Source organism: Aythya ferina (assembly GCF_964211825.1).
Source record: "Aythya ferina genome assembly, chromosome: Z".
In the NCBI taxonomy this organism is placed as follows: domain Eukaryota; kingdom Metazoa; phylum Chordata; class Aves; order Anseriformes; family Anatidae; genus Aythya; species Aythya ferina.
Window position 1 is genome coordinate 61,061,197 of NC_140299.1, and position 19,653 is coordinate 61,080,849.

A 19,653-nucleotide genomic window follows, 5' to 3' on the forward strand; every position below is an offset into this window, starting at 1 on the left:
GAAAGAATTAAAAGTGGGGAAAACAAGCATCAGTACAAATTATAAGAAATATGGAATCTTTCCTTAAATTCTCCTGCATGCCATGCTTTTCAGAAACTACCACTTATCATTACAATGATGGAGGAAAAATGGATTTCCTAAATGATTGTAGTGCAACATTTCATTTCTAAACAAGCTGTTGAACAAAAAATGTCTTCTTTGATTGACCTGTAGACAGATCCAAAGCTAATTCTGTATATCCCATTATCTTTTTTCAGATTAAGGGCAGACAGTTTGAGTCATTAGTGATGTACAGCTATTCTGTAAGGAATTATGAGAATGTTCATAAAACAATGGAAAATCAGATAACATAATCAGAGCTGTGGTATTTATATTTATTACTTTTCAGTGCTGCATTAAGGAAAATACATAAATAGTCAAAGAAAGGCTTACATTTTAACTAAACAAATACATTAAAGCAACAAGGAATTGAAACCACCTAGGTACATGTACAAGCCAATATATCTATGAGTCACTCATTGAGAAGGCGATCTTCATGGAAACCTTTTTTTTTTTTTTTTTGCTTTTGAATAAAGTGATGTCATTTTTTTCCCATTTCTGACTAATTTTCAGTCTTATTTTACTTTGTAGAATTCCAATTTCATTTTAGAATTACCTTTGCATAAGAATTAAGTGAATATATACAGAGAAAAGCTCCATGGCAACTAAAGTATTTTAGATAAATGAACATTGATTATATAAAAGCAAATATTTTTAAAATGGTTTAGAACATACTGCCCTTGAAACAGATCTTGTATTTTTATAGGCTAGTGTCTCATTTATACTGTACGTGATGTAATGGGATGAAGACCACTCATAATGTGTTGTGAAAGTTTAAGATAAAACTCAGCCAGAGACAGAATGAAAGTGATCCTGAGAATAGTGTTTATTTTTCTGACATTGTGGTATTTATAAAGAATAATCAAAAATATATATATATATATCAAATATGAACTTAGCATGAAGAAATAAAGAGAAATTATATTGGAAGCTGGTAAGGTAGTATAAAGTAGACGTGAGATTTTACTCTTTAGGACAACTAAATATATTCAGGAGGCCTTTTGCAAGCTGAATTGTATGTTTCTCGATCTATTTAATACTGAAATATATCCAATTCCACTGTGTGGAGAAATATTATTTATAGCAACAATATTAAATGATGGCTAGAAATTGCAAATTTTTGAGTAACTGTTTAGACTGATTTGCATAATAATTAACTTAATTTATCAATCTGAAGTAAAGGAAGCAAGAAACAGACTTTCCATGCTCAGCTTTCAGGCTACACTAGAGGATGTGTAGGGTGGGTTGTGTAGGTAGGAAGGGAATTAAAACTAAGAATAGGAAAACGAGTCAATGTAGAGAGTGGAGGAGGAACAGGTCAGTTTATTAAAGTGGGTAAGATTTACTTGGTCACAAGGAATCACAGGAACAGTTTTTGTTTAAAAATGCAGAGATGCTCTTTGCACGGGATTTCCCTTCCCAAGAAAAGCAAAACTTTCCCAATAGATTTTTAGTCTTTGGGTGAGGGAGCTGGTGCAGTAACCTTTTCTAGTGTATTTTGTTTCCTCTACTGTATTGCTTCTTCCACATCCTGGCACAAGTTATAGCACCTGCTGCTGTTCAGGGCTTGGAGTGATGCCAGGACTGTACTGAATGGACAGGGATGGACACCCAGCCCCTCCTCATGCCTGGCCAGGACCTCGATGGAGGGGCAGCAGTTGACTTGGTCCTTCTGTGATAAAATGTTGACTTGCTTGCTTTAGTAGGGGATTGGTTGTTCCCACTTGTTGCCTAAAATGCTTGTCATCAATCCCCAGATACATCTACCAGACACGTGTACATGTGTCAACTGCACAATTGTATGTCAATATAATTTTAATACATCTCTAAAAATGGATTCTGAAATGACATGTTGGGATTCCCCATCTCTTTCCTCATTGATTTTTAGATCAAATGTGTTTAGTTTAACAGGACTGCATTCCTGCTTTTATTGTTTTCCACATGAGTAATACAGTTTCTGCAGAGCAAGTGTGGCCACATTTTTTTGCAGTGATACCCTATTGATTTCAGTGGCTTCATATGAATGTTAAGTAGCAAGTCATAAGGAGAAGGTCCCAACAAGAGTAAAATGCAGTGTATGGTCCTTCCAAATTATACTGCAGGCTGCAGTTGTGGGATGAACATCTGTAGGACTTTATGCCGATGCTGATATAGACTCTGATGAAGATGTACATAATGAAAACATTATAAGAAGCAAAGGATGCTTCACACTTCCATAGTAGAGCAACAGTATAGATGTCCAGAGGCTACACTGCAAACTGCCTGGAAAACTAAAGGATATTGTCAGAAGCCTCACAGTACTCAGAATGAACAGAAACGTTACCAAGGCCAGGTGGGATCTGGCAAGTGATACTGCAAGTTATTAAACATTTCAGTATGCATTTTTAATGACCATGTGGAAGCTGCCAGATTTCATCTGCCTGCTGCATAGACAAGAGTGTTAATCACAGGAGAAAAGTTGCAGCCTTTCCCCGGGCTACCTTTTGATTTGTGGGGCAGTGTGCCACTATGGATGGTTTTGTTCTTTAGCTGAGCACTGGCATCCCTAGCTACCATACAGGAGAGCAGGGGAGATGCATTTGGGAAATGCTTCTCCTTATAGCAGGAGTAGGTTTTGTTTCAAATTCATTCATTTGTGCTTGGAAAGGTAAGGTTAAACCAGGTGGCATTTTAGGAGACTTGCAGCTTGATGTCCATCAGTATATACTCTGTTAGGTGTGTCTGGCCAGGTACAAGTGTAAACAACTGAATTGGCGTATTTCATTAAATCTGTATGTACAGGCATGGATGTGGTTCTATACAGGTAGGTATGGGAATATAAATTGTCTATAGCATTAGTATGATATTTTTGCTTGCTCTAGAAAGTCATTATTGATGTGAAGTTCTGTCTTGAATTTGCTGAATGTTTGTGCCAGCAAATTTAGTGTTCTTCCAACCCAATTTTTCTTTGACTCTTAACATGGGATTTCTGTATCCATTCTTTCCCATTCCCTTCTGCCTTCCTACCAGTTTTTCTCTCAAACACTCTTCTGGCCTACCAGGCTCTTTCATTTGCATATCAAAGACAGGATTTAGTTAGTTCCTTACCATTACCACTCTTGTTTTTCTGTCCTCTCAGTGAAGGCTTGATTTTTTTTATTTTTTTTTCATCTAGGCATTTCTTAAAGATCATTCTGTAAGCTAGGTATAAATAATTGTTTAATTTCCATAATAAAAAAATAAGTCATTCCTGCAAGTTTCCTTCCCTTTACAGAAAAAAAAGGGCAATGAGTCAGTGTTAAGCTGCCAGCTGAAACTGAAAAATCCTTGTAAAGAAGCTTCACTAGTCTCAGGTAGCAAACTGGCACACCTACCCTTTGTCTTATGTAAACTTATCACAAGGAGGATGCAAAAAATAGATATGCAGATGATACCCCAGCTTTATTAACAGACCTAAACTACAGGAGTCTTCTTTCAGTACTATTCCTTACTGCCTAAGAGCTGGTTTCAGTTTTAAAGCAGAATACCCTTAAAAATAAATTTTCATCTGTAGTATGAATAAGTATGTCTTATTTCATTTACTGCTGTTACAGAAGACTAGGCTTTCTACTTGCTGGATTATCATTAATTAAGAGTAAGGTTTGTATTCTCAATCTCTCTGGGCTCTAGACTTCTGAAAAATGAGTAAGATAACTGCATGTGACATGAGGTGTAATTGGCTTGCCAGTGCATGTTACTCACATGTAACTTCAGCTGGCAAGCCATGCGCATTGCACAATAATTTTACAGTTGTCTTGAATTGCTCCCCTGAAATATGGGCCCATGATTCATTACATCCATTTACTGTAAATTGTAAATTCACAGTGTCTTCATCTTCAGCATCTGTGTGCTTCTTCCATTGAGTGTTTAAATGTAAATAATGGAAACAATATCCTATCAATACTGATACATAGTTGTGTGAGGCAGGGAGTTCTGATCTACATGTGCTGGTCAGGGTGCCCGTCCTGAGCATCTCTTTGATCTCCCGTGTTTCCAGGAGACAGGCAATTGGTAGCTGCATTTTCAGCATTTGCTGGGAATTGACAGGAAGACAGGAGCTTTAATATTTCTGTGATTGTGATGATTGGAGGAAAAAAAAAAAAAAAAGGCTGCGTGGCTCCATTTAACTTTTTTTTTTTTTTTTTTTTTTTTTAAATTCTTATCTTTATCTGTTTGAAAAAGAAAGAATAGAGCAAATACTGGACTATAGACCATAAAATCAGAAAATCAGGCATTTGTTAGATGGAGAAAGGTATATTGAACTGTAACTGAATTGCCATGTATTTCTCTGATTGTAAACACCTATGTTGGAAAATCTGAGTATTTCAAATCCTGGTGCAACCTTAAAACTGCCTGCCTCCTGCCTGGACCATGTCCAAGCTGAGATACACAAGGTGATCTTGCAGCTATTGGATTGTGTTGACTCCAGCATGAGCAGGGTGTCCCTTTCCCAGGGGATGTATGCATGACCGGAATTGCAACTAAACCCTGAGAGCTTCCAGCAGCTCAGCTGGTGTGCAGCACATCCATAGACCCCATGCTTTTTGTTCGCTTGTTTGTTTGTTTTTTGTTTGTTTGTTTTTTTCCCTACAGCGCTTTGTGGAATATATTCTAAAAGCTATGGCAATTTGGAAGCAGGGGGTCAAACTAGCACAGCCCCTCTGCTGTAGCTGCAAGGACCTACCAGCAGTGGGACACTCCCGCTGCCAAGCCTCAAGAACCTGGTCATTAGCAGGAGCAATGTGATCCCAAAAGTGGCAGCAGGGAAGCACAGGCTTTCTGGTTTCATTACCTCATTACCAACTTTGAAATGTTGTTGCTGTCTGCCATGCCTTACTAAAGATTGTAAGCTTAATAAAATTATTATGTTGTGAATGTCTTTAATACGTTAAATCCTGAAAGACAAGGGCAGTGTTTTTAACATGTTTGTTGTGGTATGGTGGGAGGAGCAGGTTAGCACCCAAAACACTAGCAGGGAAGAGGGATGGTGGGATGGGAGTGAAGTCAGTGTTCTCAGAAATGCTTTCAAATGCTGAAGACAGGAAATTGCTGGCTAAACCTAAATACTTTTCATATAGATTAATAAATACTAAATTCAAAAGAAGGAGGAAGCCAAGACACTACAGGGTAACAAAGACCCAGGCAAAAGGGTCACTAGGCTTGGTTCTCTCAGTGTAACCTACCAGACAGGGATAATCCAGAGCGCCTGAGGTAGCAAAGAAGAATTGTGCTTTCAAATGTAATGTGGCATTTGATTGCATACTTTAAAACTTCTTGTCTAAGAGAAAAGGGTGGGATGAGTAGGGAGAAAGGAGGATACTGTTCTTGGTATAAGCAGAATCCAGTCCTGGACCCTGAGGCAGGAGGTCTTTCCAATAACTCTTGACTTCAGACTTTTTAGGCTTGTTCCTCTCCAGATTCCTGAGGTTCTTTGAGCATTGTATTCTAATATTAGTTTGTATGCTTGCAGATCACTTGATGAAATACATGACTAGGCAGCACAGGTTCAATTTCTAGACATTATCTATGTTTTCTTGGGCTTCAAAAACTGAATATGGTGAAAAATCAAAACTTCAGGTCAAAGATTTAACCTTTTAGGTCAAATTCTTTGAGGGAGAATTATTCTGGTTCAAAAATAATGTGTGTAGTTAAATATGAAGGTAAAAAGACTGTTGGGTTTCTTGCCAAACCATTATTATGGACCATTAATGAGTGTTAGTGATATGTTCTTCTTTTATTAATTTCTTACATGTCCCTGTGCAAATCTGGTTCTCCTGCTGTTGAAATGAACCGTGCATTCATGTTGTGCTTTATTCCGTAATGTCAATTCCAATTATTGCAGAACATGTGATGAAAATCCCGAGTCAGCACTCAGGCCCATGTTCTTCCAAAAGTGAAGCATGCAGTAACGCAGCAGGGCTTTAGCAGGGCAGCCCAGAAAATGGCATTAACCCATACTGCAGGGAGATAACATTATTAAAGAAGAAAGTTGGGGTTTTGTTTGTTTTTCTGTAAGTGACTTGATGTAAAAGCAAAGGCAGGGGGCAGAGGAGATTTTTCAGGATGTTCAGAACACATAGTAGTTGAACTCATCAAAAACTACATGTGGTCAGCATGTGTACAAACACAGTATTGCATGTAATTTGTACAAAATAAATATAGTATACTGGCAGTTTACATTAAGAAGAAAAAAATAGTTTAAGTTTTAATGAAACTGCTTTTTTTTTTCCACAACAGTGTCCTGATTTCCTGCAGATTAGGTACGAAAGACAATTGTTCAGGCTGTGATACTGAGTGGATAATTTAAATTTGGTAGATTTTGACACCAACCCTTTCTTCTATACAGTTCAGATCTGTGTTGACAGGGTATGATGCTTTTTTTAAAATAAATAAACAAAGGAGGTACAGAGAGAAATGTAAATCTGAAGAATCAGTTCTTGAAGGATGCTTAGTTTTATATGAGAGCAATTCAGATTCCATGAGTTTTAGAAAATTCCAAACTCTTTCAGCTGTATATGTATGTATTATTTCTTCTTGCTGAGTTGATATCTCAACTTCAGCTTCTCATTTAGCTGGAATCAAAGTAACCTGAATTGCAAAAGGGCTGTTTTCTATGCTTTAGAGGGCACTCCAGACTCCCAGGAGTATTCAAATTTGATTGTTGTCTAGCTCATTTTTCAAAAGAAGCTTTTGACTGCATAGTTTATTTACCTTGATGCATAATCCTGAATGCAATTTCTTTCATTGCTTTTCCTGTAGGATTGTGGAAAAGGGTTATTACAGTGAACGAGATGCTGCTGATGCTGTTAAACAAATCCTGGAGGCAGTTGCTGTGAGTATTATCTAGCCTTATATGCTTAACATCTAATTTTTCACCTGTAATGGCTCAATAAATACTTAGGTATGAAAGAAACAGAAAAATTCACTGGAGGTAACGCACACAACTTCCTTCCTGTAATTATTTTTGTATTGATCTTTTTTTTAAGGTTGTGGCACTTTTAAGGGTAAAAAGTGGCATAGAATGGCAGTCAGCAATACGTTTAATACTCTGTCATCTATTCTAGTGACGTACATACTTTGTCCAGTCTCAAAACCTGATCATTTTAGCCCTAAAAGTAATTTGTAATCACTGGCACTTGTGTGGCTTTTTTTTTTTTTTTTTTTTTTTTTTTTGCTTGGAACCTTAAAGAGAGTGCATTACTTTTCCCTCAAGTTAAAAGGATAATAGATTGACTAATAATTTTAGATGGTGTAAAAAGTTATAGGAATTTGAATGAGAGATTCCTGCAGAAGATTGTCATGAAAATAGCTATGCTTCATTTCCAGTCGTTGCCTGAAGGTGACCCATCACAGTTTCTGATGTTATGCAGAAGCGATAAACAAGACTCGTCACAAGAAAGTGTGGACTATAAGGAAGGTAGACAGCATAGTTTAAAACATGCCCAACCAAAAATTAATTCTCACTGTTCTTCAGATTGCATATACACAAAATGACAGTAGTACTGAGAGAGGGCAGAATAAAGCATGGGCCTAGTAGATTGTCTAGCTTTTACCTCTGTATTTTGTATGGTTTTCAAGAATTCGAATTTTTGCACAACTATTTCATATTCTGCCACCTAGAGGAAGGTAGTAAGATTTTTGAGCAAAGAAGATGATGGCTTCTAATGGCTGCATACAGTATTTCTGCACACTATCTCTTTTTCTTTGTCACTTGTAATCTCCCATATGATCTCACACTGTATGTTCATCAAACCAGCAATCAGATGCTGGGAAATAACTAAGAAATTAATTTCTTGACTTTCTAGTCTATATACTAGCACTGATGGCTTCCAGGGCAGATGACAGGGACCATGCTGGACATGAAGAAACAGTCCAGTTGGGATATTCAGAGGATTTCAGATAAATAGAAATATGGAGGCTATTTTAACTTGTGATAATAAGATGTTAGTAAGGATGTGCCTGACAGTCCAAATTCAGGGTCAGCTGCAGGTATTTTGGGTTGTGGCATTTTGTGGTTGCCTGTAGCAGATGCTTGGGGTGAAGCAGTCAGGTAGCAGAAAGACTGCAAAGATCTTGAAGCAGACATAATCACTCAGCAGTGTGCAAATAATGCGGATGGGATGTGACTGACTTTGTCTGTATTCCTAGAGTGTGGGACTCTTCAAACAAACAAACAAACAAACAAACAAAAAAAAAACCTGAAAAGAAACATGCAAAAGAGAGGTGGATGGCAGTGTAGAGCAGGAATTGTACAGATTGTTGGAGGAGATGTAGTGTCTCAGAGGTGCCAGGTGCTCCCCAGGATAGGACTGGGGTGATGGCTGACGTCTGTGGAAGGTACCTAGTAGTGAGAAGAAGTTAATGTGTAGTCTAAATTATATATTTAAGTTTAGTGCACAACATAATCTGTTTGTGTTCTTAAAATTAGGTCAGATTATTATTTTTTTTCTGACTTTTTCTTTCAGTGGGAGTGCCCCAGTTAGGTTGGTTCTCCATTATTTATCCATCTTTTTCTGCAAAAATATGGTTATGTTTTTCTGAAAGATGGTTCAGAAGACATTTCAGCTCTTTATTTTAAAAGGCAGGAAGAAGATGAAGATCTCCAGCTTGTATGAACTGTATTAGCTTGGTTAAAATTAATGGAACAGAAATGTACAAAAGCCAAAAAGCTGGACTTTACATGAGCATGCACTAGCTCAAGTTTAGATTTTATAGATTGTGGTACTAGATCCCTGGTTAGAAAGTTTGTATTGATTTTTGCTTTTACACCTGGCACTCAATATCCGTGCCAAAGCTATGAAAGATGTGGAAGTGGCTGTTCCCAAACTGGGATCTTTGCAGCCCAACTGAGATACTGTGCTAGACTGGACTGAAAACATGGCAGAATGGTGTTTGTGAGCAGAACTGGAGTTACCGTTAGGATCTGTCTGGAAAATACTGCTGCAGAAGAGTAATCTTTCCCAAATAAAAGAATATATATCAGTTGGTCATTCTCCAAAACAGATAATTACACAGTCTTCTCAACAGACCATGTCAAGTAATACCGTGCTGACACCAGTTAAGCATTTTGGCCTCCGCAATTTAAAGAAATTGCTTCTAGCAAGAGAAGCATTTAGACATCACTTTGCTAAACTGTCTCAAAGTAGTGTGCTTGTTTTATACATCCCTAGTTAAGGGCTACTGTAATACTGTAGTAATAGATCTGTCCTCACAGTGTATCATTGACACAAGGAGGTATTATCTCTTCATTTAACAAAGATCTTTCAGAGACACTTTGAAAGCATTTAATCAAGGGTAGTGGGATTTTAAAAGCACTTAAACATTTTTATTTAGTTCCTTTTGAAATTGTTAAATCCAATAGAGTTATACTGTTAAAAAAATAATAATAATAAATTAAATTAAATTAAATTAAATTAAATTAAACCCCAAAGCTTCTAAGCTTATTTGCTTCTTGCAGTACCTGAATACCTGAAAGCCTGTCTCTAACTGGCATACCAAGAATTATGCAGGCAGTCAGACCAGCATGCAGAAAATGAATCTTAATCTTCCAGGTCACAAACCAGCATAAAGGTATCAGTTATCTGTTTTCCCAAGAACAGGGGAAGCAACAAAAACAATATTATCAATTTTGCCCAAATACTAAAGTGTTCATTTTGCCTTTTCCACAGTTTCTCTGTATGCTGGTGGTTACATATCTGATCCAGTTTTCAAGGCCCATGACTGTATTGGTGGGAAGAATTTTTTTCCACTCTGCCACACCTTCACCTTTTCAGTTATACTTCCCCTGTTCTTCAAGCCAGAAGACAGCCTCTTTCATAAGATAAAAGACCTTTATGAAACTAGGGCAAGCCAGTGTTCATCCCCTTAACTCTTTTGCTGTGCTGTTTGGGGAGGTGTTGCTGCTATCCAACATTTCAGAACAGTGTGAATCACATTCCTGAGTGAAGATGCATATGGGGACTTTCTTTCTCTTTGCACACCATTGTCCTTCCTCTCCTTCTCAGAGTATGAGCTGAATACAGAATGGTTTTCCTGCATGCTTATTCTGGTGGCAGCTTTTCTGTTTTGTGTCATAAGTGAATTTTTGCACACAGATGTCATGAGGCCAGGTCTTCAACTACCTGACTTGCAGAATGAGCTACTGATGTTAGGGAATTCAGAGCATCTTTGAAATATAAGTCAGAAGAAGACATTTAAGCATTTTCATTGTAAAATATATTGTACTTAGCTGATGAAACTTAACAAAATTACACTTTTTTTTTTTTGAATGTGTACTTTCAGTACTTTATATTTGTCACTAAAAATAAACCATATTCCTTCTTGCCTACTTTTTATTAGTGTCAAAGTGATAGGTTTCTGCTTGAGGGTTAAATTACTTCTTTCATTATTTTTGAATTTGAAATAATTTTTAACAATTTTCTTTTTGTAATTAGGGTAGTTACAAGCATACCTTTTATATGTAATTTTGAACTCATCCAGCAGAATCTAAGTTAATTTCCCATCACATTTTATAATAGGTTGTTTTCTTCTGACTGGCCATTATCCTGTCTAGATAGGAACATTTTCATGAAGCTATCTTTGGTACCCCCTGTATGTTTCTATTTTTTATTTCAGTTTTCTGCCACTTCAAGCTTGTTGTATGCCTGCAGTTCTATTCCATTCCTTGTCAGGTAAATTCACAGGGCATGTGCTGAATTCTCATCTATGACTGCGGCAGCTGAGGGCACTCATACATTTGCAGCTTTGAGTGGAAAAATCTAGATCAAAGGTTACTATTTATTTCAATGAACTTTCACCTGTCCTATCCTGTATGATAGTAGTTAAGAACCAAAAATGAACATGCAGCTTGCAATTTCATTTTACTAACGCTGAGTAACTGGTGTGTCTCACAACTAGAGCTTAGCGCAAACTAGGAAATCAGATCTTTAAAGAGTGTTAAGACCCAGGGGACTTGATTAAAATATCTCGGGATTTTAGCGTCAAGTGAATGTTTAAGTAACCTTTTTGCAAGTGAACGTTAGAAGAATGAGGAAGGAAAGGTTTCATATTTTTTGTGCAATCATTGAGTTAGTCCAAATTTGAGATGCAGATGACTGATGGATTTTGGTTTGAGCCACCAGCTACAAAGGAAACTTAACCAAGGTATAGATGTTACAAAATTTGAAATTTTGAACAAGGATATTATGTTATATTGTCAATACACACGTAGGTAGTAAGTTTATTGAGACAAGTAGGGAGGAAACCTGGGACTCAATTTTGTAGAAAGCAAAATCTCATCAAGTTAAATTCCACCAAAGACAATGTCAGGGATGGCTATATATTGCATCACAGGATAAAGACCTGTGTAGAATAGTAACAAAATTTGTGAATTCTGTGTATATGACGAGGAATCTTATGTATGATTGTAGATATTGAAGAATATCTATGTCCTCTTTTTATATAATAATATATATATACTATATATATATATATCTTCTAATAACATATATATATCTTCTATCATATCTATTTTCCACCTCTTTAGATGATTTTACAAAAGATTTCCTTTATAATAGAAGAGACATTTATACTTGCAAATATCTTCCCATTCCCTGATGAACCTAATACCTTACTGGTATTAGGGAATGGTTTTCTGAATCTGGTCCTGGCGTATGTGTTATTTGAGTTATGGTTGGCAAACAGCAGTGGTTCTGATCTCATTCAGGCTTTTTTGCTGAGGAAGAAACAATTCTTAGTCATGTCCATAAAGGGGAAATATAACATTTTTAAAATTTTCATCATGTTTATTCAAAAATGATATTTCTGTAACTTGAAGTTTTAGTCTAGATCCAGCATGCTCTTTGAGTGCGCTGCTGTGATTAAAAGGCCCAAATCTTAATACTATAAGACAAAAGAAATTTGTTTTATCTGGCAGCAGTTCTGTGCTAAGGATTATGATGTTGTATCATGTTCCCTAGTGGTACCATCCACTTTTGCCATTCTCCATCTAATCCACCAGCATGATCCAGAAGAAAAGCACAGAAATTGTTGGTTTTCAAATTTAACACTTGCACTCTGGCATTCTTCAGTTTGGGAAGTTTGATTGGCAACATTTTGGAAGAACAAGGAGGTGAACACTGAATTCAGGTGAGAGACACTAGCTGTTGTCTATTTGGGAAAATATATAATTAAAAACACTTGCATTTGTGCTCTTTTTTAGAAAGAAAAAGGTATTCAACATGCAAAAGAAAATTTGTATATCACTTTTATGGTAACCAACAAAGGGAAAAATACAAGCTAGAAAGTCTAGGCTATGAGTCTCTTTTATTTTTTGTCCAAATTCTTCACCCATCTCATGTCACAGAGGTGGTATGAGTTATGTTCATCCTCAAGCCTGCCTAGGAGGTACAGCTTGCTTGCAGAACCTTCATCAAGATGTTCACACCCATGTCCCTGAGCCATAAGTAGTTCAGAGCAGTTGGTGCCAGTGGCTGGTGGCAGTGTTCAAGAGCTGTCCTCACTCTGATTCCTGTAGCAAAGCACAGCTTACAGTGCATGTTGCCCCTTTTTAAAGGATGAAACAGTCTCAAAGTCCTAAGTATAATATTTTTTTTCTTACAGGAATATTAGATGTAATATCCTGGAAAAAATGACTATATGAATATAATATTTTGCATGCAAGGTTTATTGCTATGTATTTGTTGCTGGGTTTTGTTTTACACTCTGTCATGTAACGAATTGTGTGTCAAATGAGTTGCAAGTGGTGGATACACAGGATGTTATTATGGAGTGTTTTATTGTCAGATGAGGTCTGCTTAGAGCTGTAATATGCACACTGTTGTAAACACAACACCCACTTGTTTGTAATATCATCTTCATATTTACCAGCTACTGTGCTTCAGATTCAGCAACTGTGACTGTAAAATTCATACAAATGTACTTTTACCCAGCAGGAGTCTTTGCTCCCCAATATCCAGTCACCAAATCTTGTTCAGAGTACTTTCTATCTCTCTAGACTAGCTTCTTTGATCTTCTAAAACTTTGGCCCTTGAAGAAAGAGGAGTAGAATATGTGCAGAACTGTATACATCCTTGGGTTTCTTCATTGCAGCTGTTAGTATTAACTACAGGTATTTTGCATAATCCTCTCTTTCTTGGGAAAAAAACTCTGAGATGAAAATCTTTGGGTGAACTTCCTTGGACCACATGAAAGAGAGAAGAGCCTCTTCCAGGTGGAACCATCCTCCTTTGGTGTCCTGCCACTGTGAAGAGTAAGGCAAAACACCCTTGCTGCCCTTTGCAAGTGGTATCTTCTCTTGGCTTGTTGAGGAAGGTGAAGAGTAAGACGTACTCTGGAAGACCAACTAAGTACTCAGCCTGGTATGTAAGGATGGCTTGTAGTGAGGACTCTGCAACATGCTCTTTCTCCAAAAAGCAACAGTGATTCCATCATACTGCTGGCTCCTCTCCTGGTCTATTCAAGATCAACACTAGAGAAAAAGGTTTTCTAAAATAACATTTGAAGTTTAGGACTTATGCTTGCTTTACTGTGTTCAGCAGTGATGCAGTGCAGAACGTAGTGGCCTTAAGTCCTGGGAACTCACCAGGGCTAGTGTAAACATGTCTGTGCACTCAGATTTGAGCTGTTTTCCGTATTTTGGGAAGGATATAAGTTGTGAAAAAAGAGGAGCAGATGGGTCCAGCATAGGTCTTGTCATACTTATTCCAAAATGTCTTCCGAGGAGAAATCCATTAGCGTTTTACTGATTTGTATGGGAATCTGCATGGGAATATGTGAGGAGCTTTCTATATAACTTTCTGTATTATTATCCTCTGTGAGTTTACTATAATGCTAATGCAACTACATAGGATCCAGTGTGTTTAATGGAGCCCTAAATTTAAAAATTCCTACACAGTATAGGCAGTCTTTTGGCAGTTCTATTTCAGATGTTTTATGGTCAAATAAGTTTATTAAACATAACTTTAGCAAACTGACATAGAAAATTCAAATACTGTATATTTAAGCCTGGAAGTATTTCTCAAAAAAAAAAAAAAAAAAAAAAAAAGATAAAATGCATTTTTTTTAAATGTAACTTTTTTGTTACCATTAAGAAATCTCCGTTTTTAGAAAATCTTAATGAATGGTAAGCTACTGACATGACAGGACATGTACAAAGTTTGTTGCTGTTGGCTAGATGTAATTCATTTTACTCAACTGTGAAAGTGACACTGACTGAAGAATTACGAAAACAAATTCTTAAGTAATCCCATGCCACTCAACAGGCCAATAGCAATTGGAAATAGTGGATCCATCATGATTTCTCCCATTAGTTAAAAAATCTGTTCATTTAACAAATATGGCACCAAGTTATCAAATTTGGTTACAGGGCACCCAATATTTTCTACGTCCCCTCCTTTTGTTGACCTTTTTTACTGGTAATTTGCACTTTATTTAAAGAGAAAAAAAATGCCATTCTTAATAATTACTCATTGATGCTGAATCACAGAATATTGAATTTTTAATTGTGGGAAGTAGGTTAAGTGCTAAATATTTTACAGCAATTTAGCTGAATACCTGAAGAGCTACCACCTGCACATTAAAGGCAGCTGTATTCATATATTTCTTTACTTCCTGTGGCAAATCGCTTCAGTTGTGATCAGTTATGATCTGCAGTGTACTTAAAGAAACTTTTTTTTAAAATGTTGCCTGCCTTTTTCTGTCTCATGCAACATGCCAAATTGTCCCCTTTCTCCTGCATCCACACATATCAACTTATGAGAAGTGACCTCACTTGTGTCAACTCTCTCACTCGGTTAAAAACAAAACAAAACAAAACAAAACAAAACAAAACACAAGCAACAATAACAAAAAACTGTTTTCTTTTGTGTTGTATCTTGTTTAGGTTCAGAACAGTGTATCTAGCACTCAACTCACCTGTAACTTGTGTGACTGACTGTAGACCAAAAAGATTTCCTGTGGAATATATTCTGGAGTGTAAGCCTCCACAGTGACAGTTTTATCTACTTCTAATAAGTTAATTTTGTGGATGTGACAAAATTATACATGTATGTATACATAGATATAACCTTAAAGTGAAAGTAGATGTAATGACTGCAAACAGTGTTTCCAACAATTTTAAATTGTGGGTTACAAAGAAATGCCTGACCTGAAGACGGATGTGTCAGAGTTAGAACTCTTAAAAAGTTTCAATATGACATTTATTTGTTATGAAAATTCGTGCAGAGATATACTCATTGTACTACCTCATTTAACAAAATTGGGATAATCATCAGGTATTCTAAATTCTGTGTGAAGTGTGTCCTGAAGTAAAGTACAAGACAATAACTAAATGGCATCCTAATGTATCGATAGCTCACTACAAATGGTTCTACAGTGCATGGGATGTCACAGTGAGTGAGGGGAGAGAGCTTGTATAATTATAATTTTACTATTTACAATATTGTAGTGAAATCACAGCACAAGAAAGATAGACAAATCTGCTTATAGTGAGAAACATATTATCATCTGTGTGCTATGATCTTGTTTGTAGCCTCTTGAAATATCATAAACATAATGGTCATTGTATCAGACTACAGAATAAAGAGGTTCTAACAATGGTTTTAAAAAGGACTTCAGTAAAAAAGATCCTGTCTCTGACACATAATAGACCCTATGTATCAAGGCAGGGTGTCAGACAGAGAGAAGGAATGAAATGAGGGGAGAGAGGTTTGTTTTCTCTTATAATTGCAGTTAGTGAAAGCAGGTAGAACCAATGGTTGGATTTATATCATACTGTTCTGTGGGAAAAATATAGGCATTTTCCCCTTGATTTAAAATCTCTTGTGAGGTTTGAGGGTGCCTCCTTCCAGAGAATGGTGGTTTAACACATCATGTACAGACAGGGCTCCAGAGAGGCTGGGAGATAATCTCAGCCTTTGATCCCATTTGGTGACAACATCTTAACAAGGCTTCGTGAGCATCCTGTGAAGACCCTTCTAGCATGTTACTGTCAAGAACAAATAAGCAGGTAGTTGAACTGTTAAGTTTTGTAAGAAACCTACTGAAGCACTGCCACTGCCTGGGAGAGGAAGGCATTTATGTCCTAATACTCTCTCTCTGAAGCACGGTTAAATAACAAATGGCTTCATGCACAGGCTAATCTGTTTAGGGAGCATGGGCATTTTGAATGAGTGGATACATTTTGCTGGATTACATTCATTTGTTTCACTTGCTTGTTGTAAACAGATTTACAACTATTTTTTCTTGTCAATAATATATTTAAATATTCAAATGAAACGGAATAGAGCAGGCTTTTCTATCACACCAGCCTACTTTATCAGTACCTTGACTCAGAATTATTTTGTCAAAAATGTTTTTGGACACCTGCTTTGAGCTGTCTACAAAGCTCCTTTTGCAGCACACAGGGAAAAGAAGATTTGCAGTCAAAAGAGTCTGGCAGTGCTGCTGCCATCAGCAATAAGGAAATGAGGGTATTGTATTTGCGATTATCTCTAATAGAGGAAATGGAACAAGCACTAATGATCATGCTGCAGATCTACTGTATTACAGTTAATGTCCAGTGCATCAAAAAGTCAGGGTCATATTTGCTAGGTTATTAGCATCTTAAATTATGCTTTCATCTAAATAAGGTGTCCTTTCCTCATTTTGAAAGCAAGTGGCTAAAATATTATTTCTGAAAAATATTTTAGAATAGCTATGAAAGTGATTAGTTAGCTCTTGCTTTAATTCAAAACACACCACAAGCAAAGTGCCAAATTCTGTTTTTCCTGAGCCTGTGCCTAAAATTGATTCTTATTCAAGGAAAGTGCCATTTATGGGGAAGTCGCTGTCCAAAAACTGATTAAGGACTTGAGGATTTGGCACATTCCCATTCATCTCAGACAGATGGGGGGAGATTTGCCTGTACCTTCATTTATAAGATAGGCTGTTGACTGTGCTGTGTGCAAGGTGCTGACCAGCCCAAAGCCCCGGGTATGTCTACCCGATGAGCTACCCCGATGGCCCTGCTGGCCCCTTTTGTGAGTTTTATCTGGAACCGAGGGATTCCCTTCTGCTCATCTCCTCCCAGGAGGAGAGACTGCCTGACACAGCAAATATGCCCTGTTATCTGACACAAAACACTTTTACCTGCCAGAATTCTTTTGTTTTTAATTGCATGTAGTGTGCAAACTGTCATTCAGGGACATGAGGTCTGAATACCTGTCCCTGTGAGACATAAACAGTGTACTTTTCATATCTACAGTATACATTTCACAATAAACTCAGCCACTAGTGATCTGATGATACAGAAAGCAGCAAAAAGGGCTCTTGGCAGATTGCACTGCAGACTAAGGACATCCTGCCTCAGAAGTTGCCGGAGGGGAAATAGCAACTAGAAAACCACTCAGCTAGGCATCAATAAGTAGTGGAGAAATGCTAGCTGGCACTGCGGGATTGTCAGCAGTAATTGCTGCTCTTCATGCAGACCATGCAACCTTGGTGAACTGGTGCACAGAAGTACATTTGCGGAAGTCACTGCTTTGACTCCAGAAAGATTTGCTCAAGCCTAAGGAGGCCCCTTTCTTCAGCTGTCACCATTCGCATGCCTGTCATGCCTGCAGATGTACATGGGGACAAGCTTGTCTATCTGTGTCTTCTTGTTCTTGCCTCAGTAATCACAGTAAGGAGGAAAATACACCGATTGTTCAGAAGTAAAATGCAATTGAACCTATTTAATGAGAGGCATTTGCAAAGCAATTGCTCAACAGTCCTATTACAGTCTTGTGCACTCTTTTGTTGCTAGTTTCATAGTACCAAACTGACCGGATAGCAGGCTCTCAGCCAAGTGGCTATTTACAAAATTACATTTTTCATTAGGTAAAAGAAACCCCTGTGCTTGTGGTTTGAAGAAAAGCTAAGAAAATACCTGTAGTCTTCAGGGGAAGCTTATGAAGTGACAGGGAATGACATGGGCTGAAACTGACTGTGATCACTCCTAAACAGACTCTCCATAATAATTTATCAGTTCTTGTTTCAGATAACCAGTTTCATTTCTGTGGTATTGACACCATGAAAAACAAAACAAAACAAAACAAAACAAAACAAAACAACAACAACAACAAAAAAAAAGACAGTGCATTTGAATTTCCTAACTTATCTCCTGAAATGTGAGAAACTGTGGATATTTTTGAACCCATAATGAGTTTGTTTCTCTCATTTTCTTTATTTACTCTTTCCTAATTGTTTTTATGTCTCTGTTTGACTGGTTTTATATGATGTCATACTGGTTTTCTCACCCATGTAATTTACTTTTTGACTTTTGTACTTCCATTTGTAATGTGTCCCAATAGCTATCAGCAAAAGTAGGAGGTGTCTTGGGCTTAAATAACATAAACCCCTTATCTTCTGTTGAGGTTTTCCTAGACTCCTGGGTCTGGAAGATCCAAAGTTTAGCAGAGGTGAATAATGAGGATCTTGTTTTCAGGAGTCAATGCCACTTCAGGAAATATATTTATATAAGAACTAGGGTGTCTCTTTGATTCGGGTCACAGGTGTTCAGGGGCTTCTTCAGAAACACAGGCCTTCCAGATTTATCCTGTTGTAAATGAATGCAGGGCAAAGCCAGTGGAGGTTAGGTTTTCAAGCACAAATTTGATTTTGTGGTGAACAGTGTTAGATGTGGGGTGATTTTCAGACACAAGCTGTTGTGCATTAGTAATAATGGGCAGAAGCTGGAGTGTAAGTAAACAGTGTATTTCATTACTGGAATGGGTTTTTCCAACTGCTGCATTCATCTCAGTCCAAGTAATAAGTAGCAATAGCAGCAAATCAGAATGTTTTTGGTTATCAAGTAAACATACAGATCTTTTTTCGTTTGGATTTTAAAATTACATTGTTGTCCTATTGTGGTCTCTCACATATGAAGTATTACCATACTTTATGGTCATACTTTATGGTAATAAAATTTGGTAATACTGGATTTTATTTTCATGTGCAAATTTCAGTAACTGTAGAGCTAGGTACCATAAACTATTATGGCTGTAAGTACATCCTTTTTCTTGCATCTAACTGTGCATACTTCACTGATGTTCTTGTACTTTTCGATGTGACCTGTGTGTTTTTATAATGCTATAAAGAAACTTGAAAGGCATGCAATAAAAAAATAAAAAAATAAAAAAAAAAAAAGAGAGAGAGAGAGAGAGAAAAAAAAAGTCAGTTTTAGAGCCTTAAAATTATGTCTTTCCTTTAAAAATCAAAAATTAATCTAAAACTCTGTTATGATGTGGTAAGATATATTGTGGAAGACTGTTGCTAACAAAAAAGGCAACATAGTTTTCTGCACAGATACAATACCCTAGAATAACAGCTCATGTGATAAGAATAGCTCATGAGGAAGAATAATTGAATAAACTCACAAACTATCAGCCTAACAGCTCCATATCTCTCCAAAATAAGAATGCTTTTTTCCTGCAAGCATGCTTCTTTGAAGTGCTTGTAATTTGAGCAACACATGAGCATTCAAATGTATATTGATGATCTGTCTTGTGTTGCAGTCTT

The 19,653-nt window shown here is 37.0% G+C and overlaps 1 protein-coding gene across 1 annotated transcript in view; it reads left to right on the forward strand.

Annotated features, from left to right (window-relative positions):
* The window catches only part of CAMK4 (calcium/calmodulin dependent protein kinase IV), a 162,952-nt gene that overhangs the window by 98,539 nt on the left and 44,760 nt on the right, over positions 1-19,653 (forward strand). Inside the window, exon 6 of the mRNA XM_084505335.1 lies at positions 6,877-6,949. Within this exon, the coding sequence (XP_084361461.1) occupies positions 6,877-6,949 (73 nt within the window). The remainder of the gene's footprint in view (positions 1-6,876; positions 6,950-19,653) is intronic.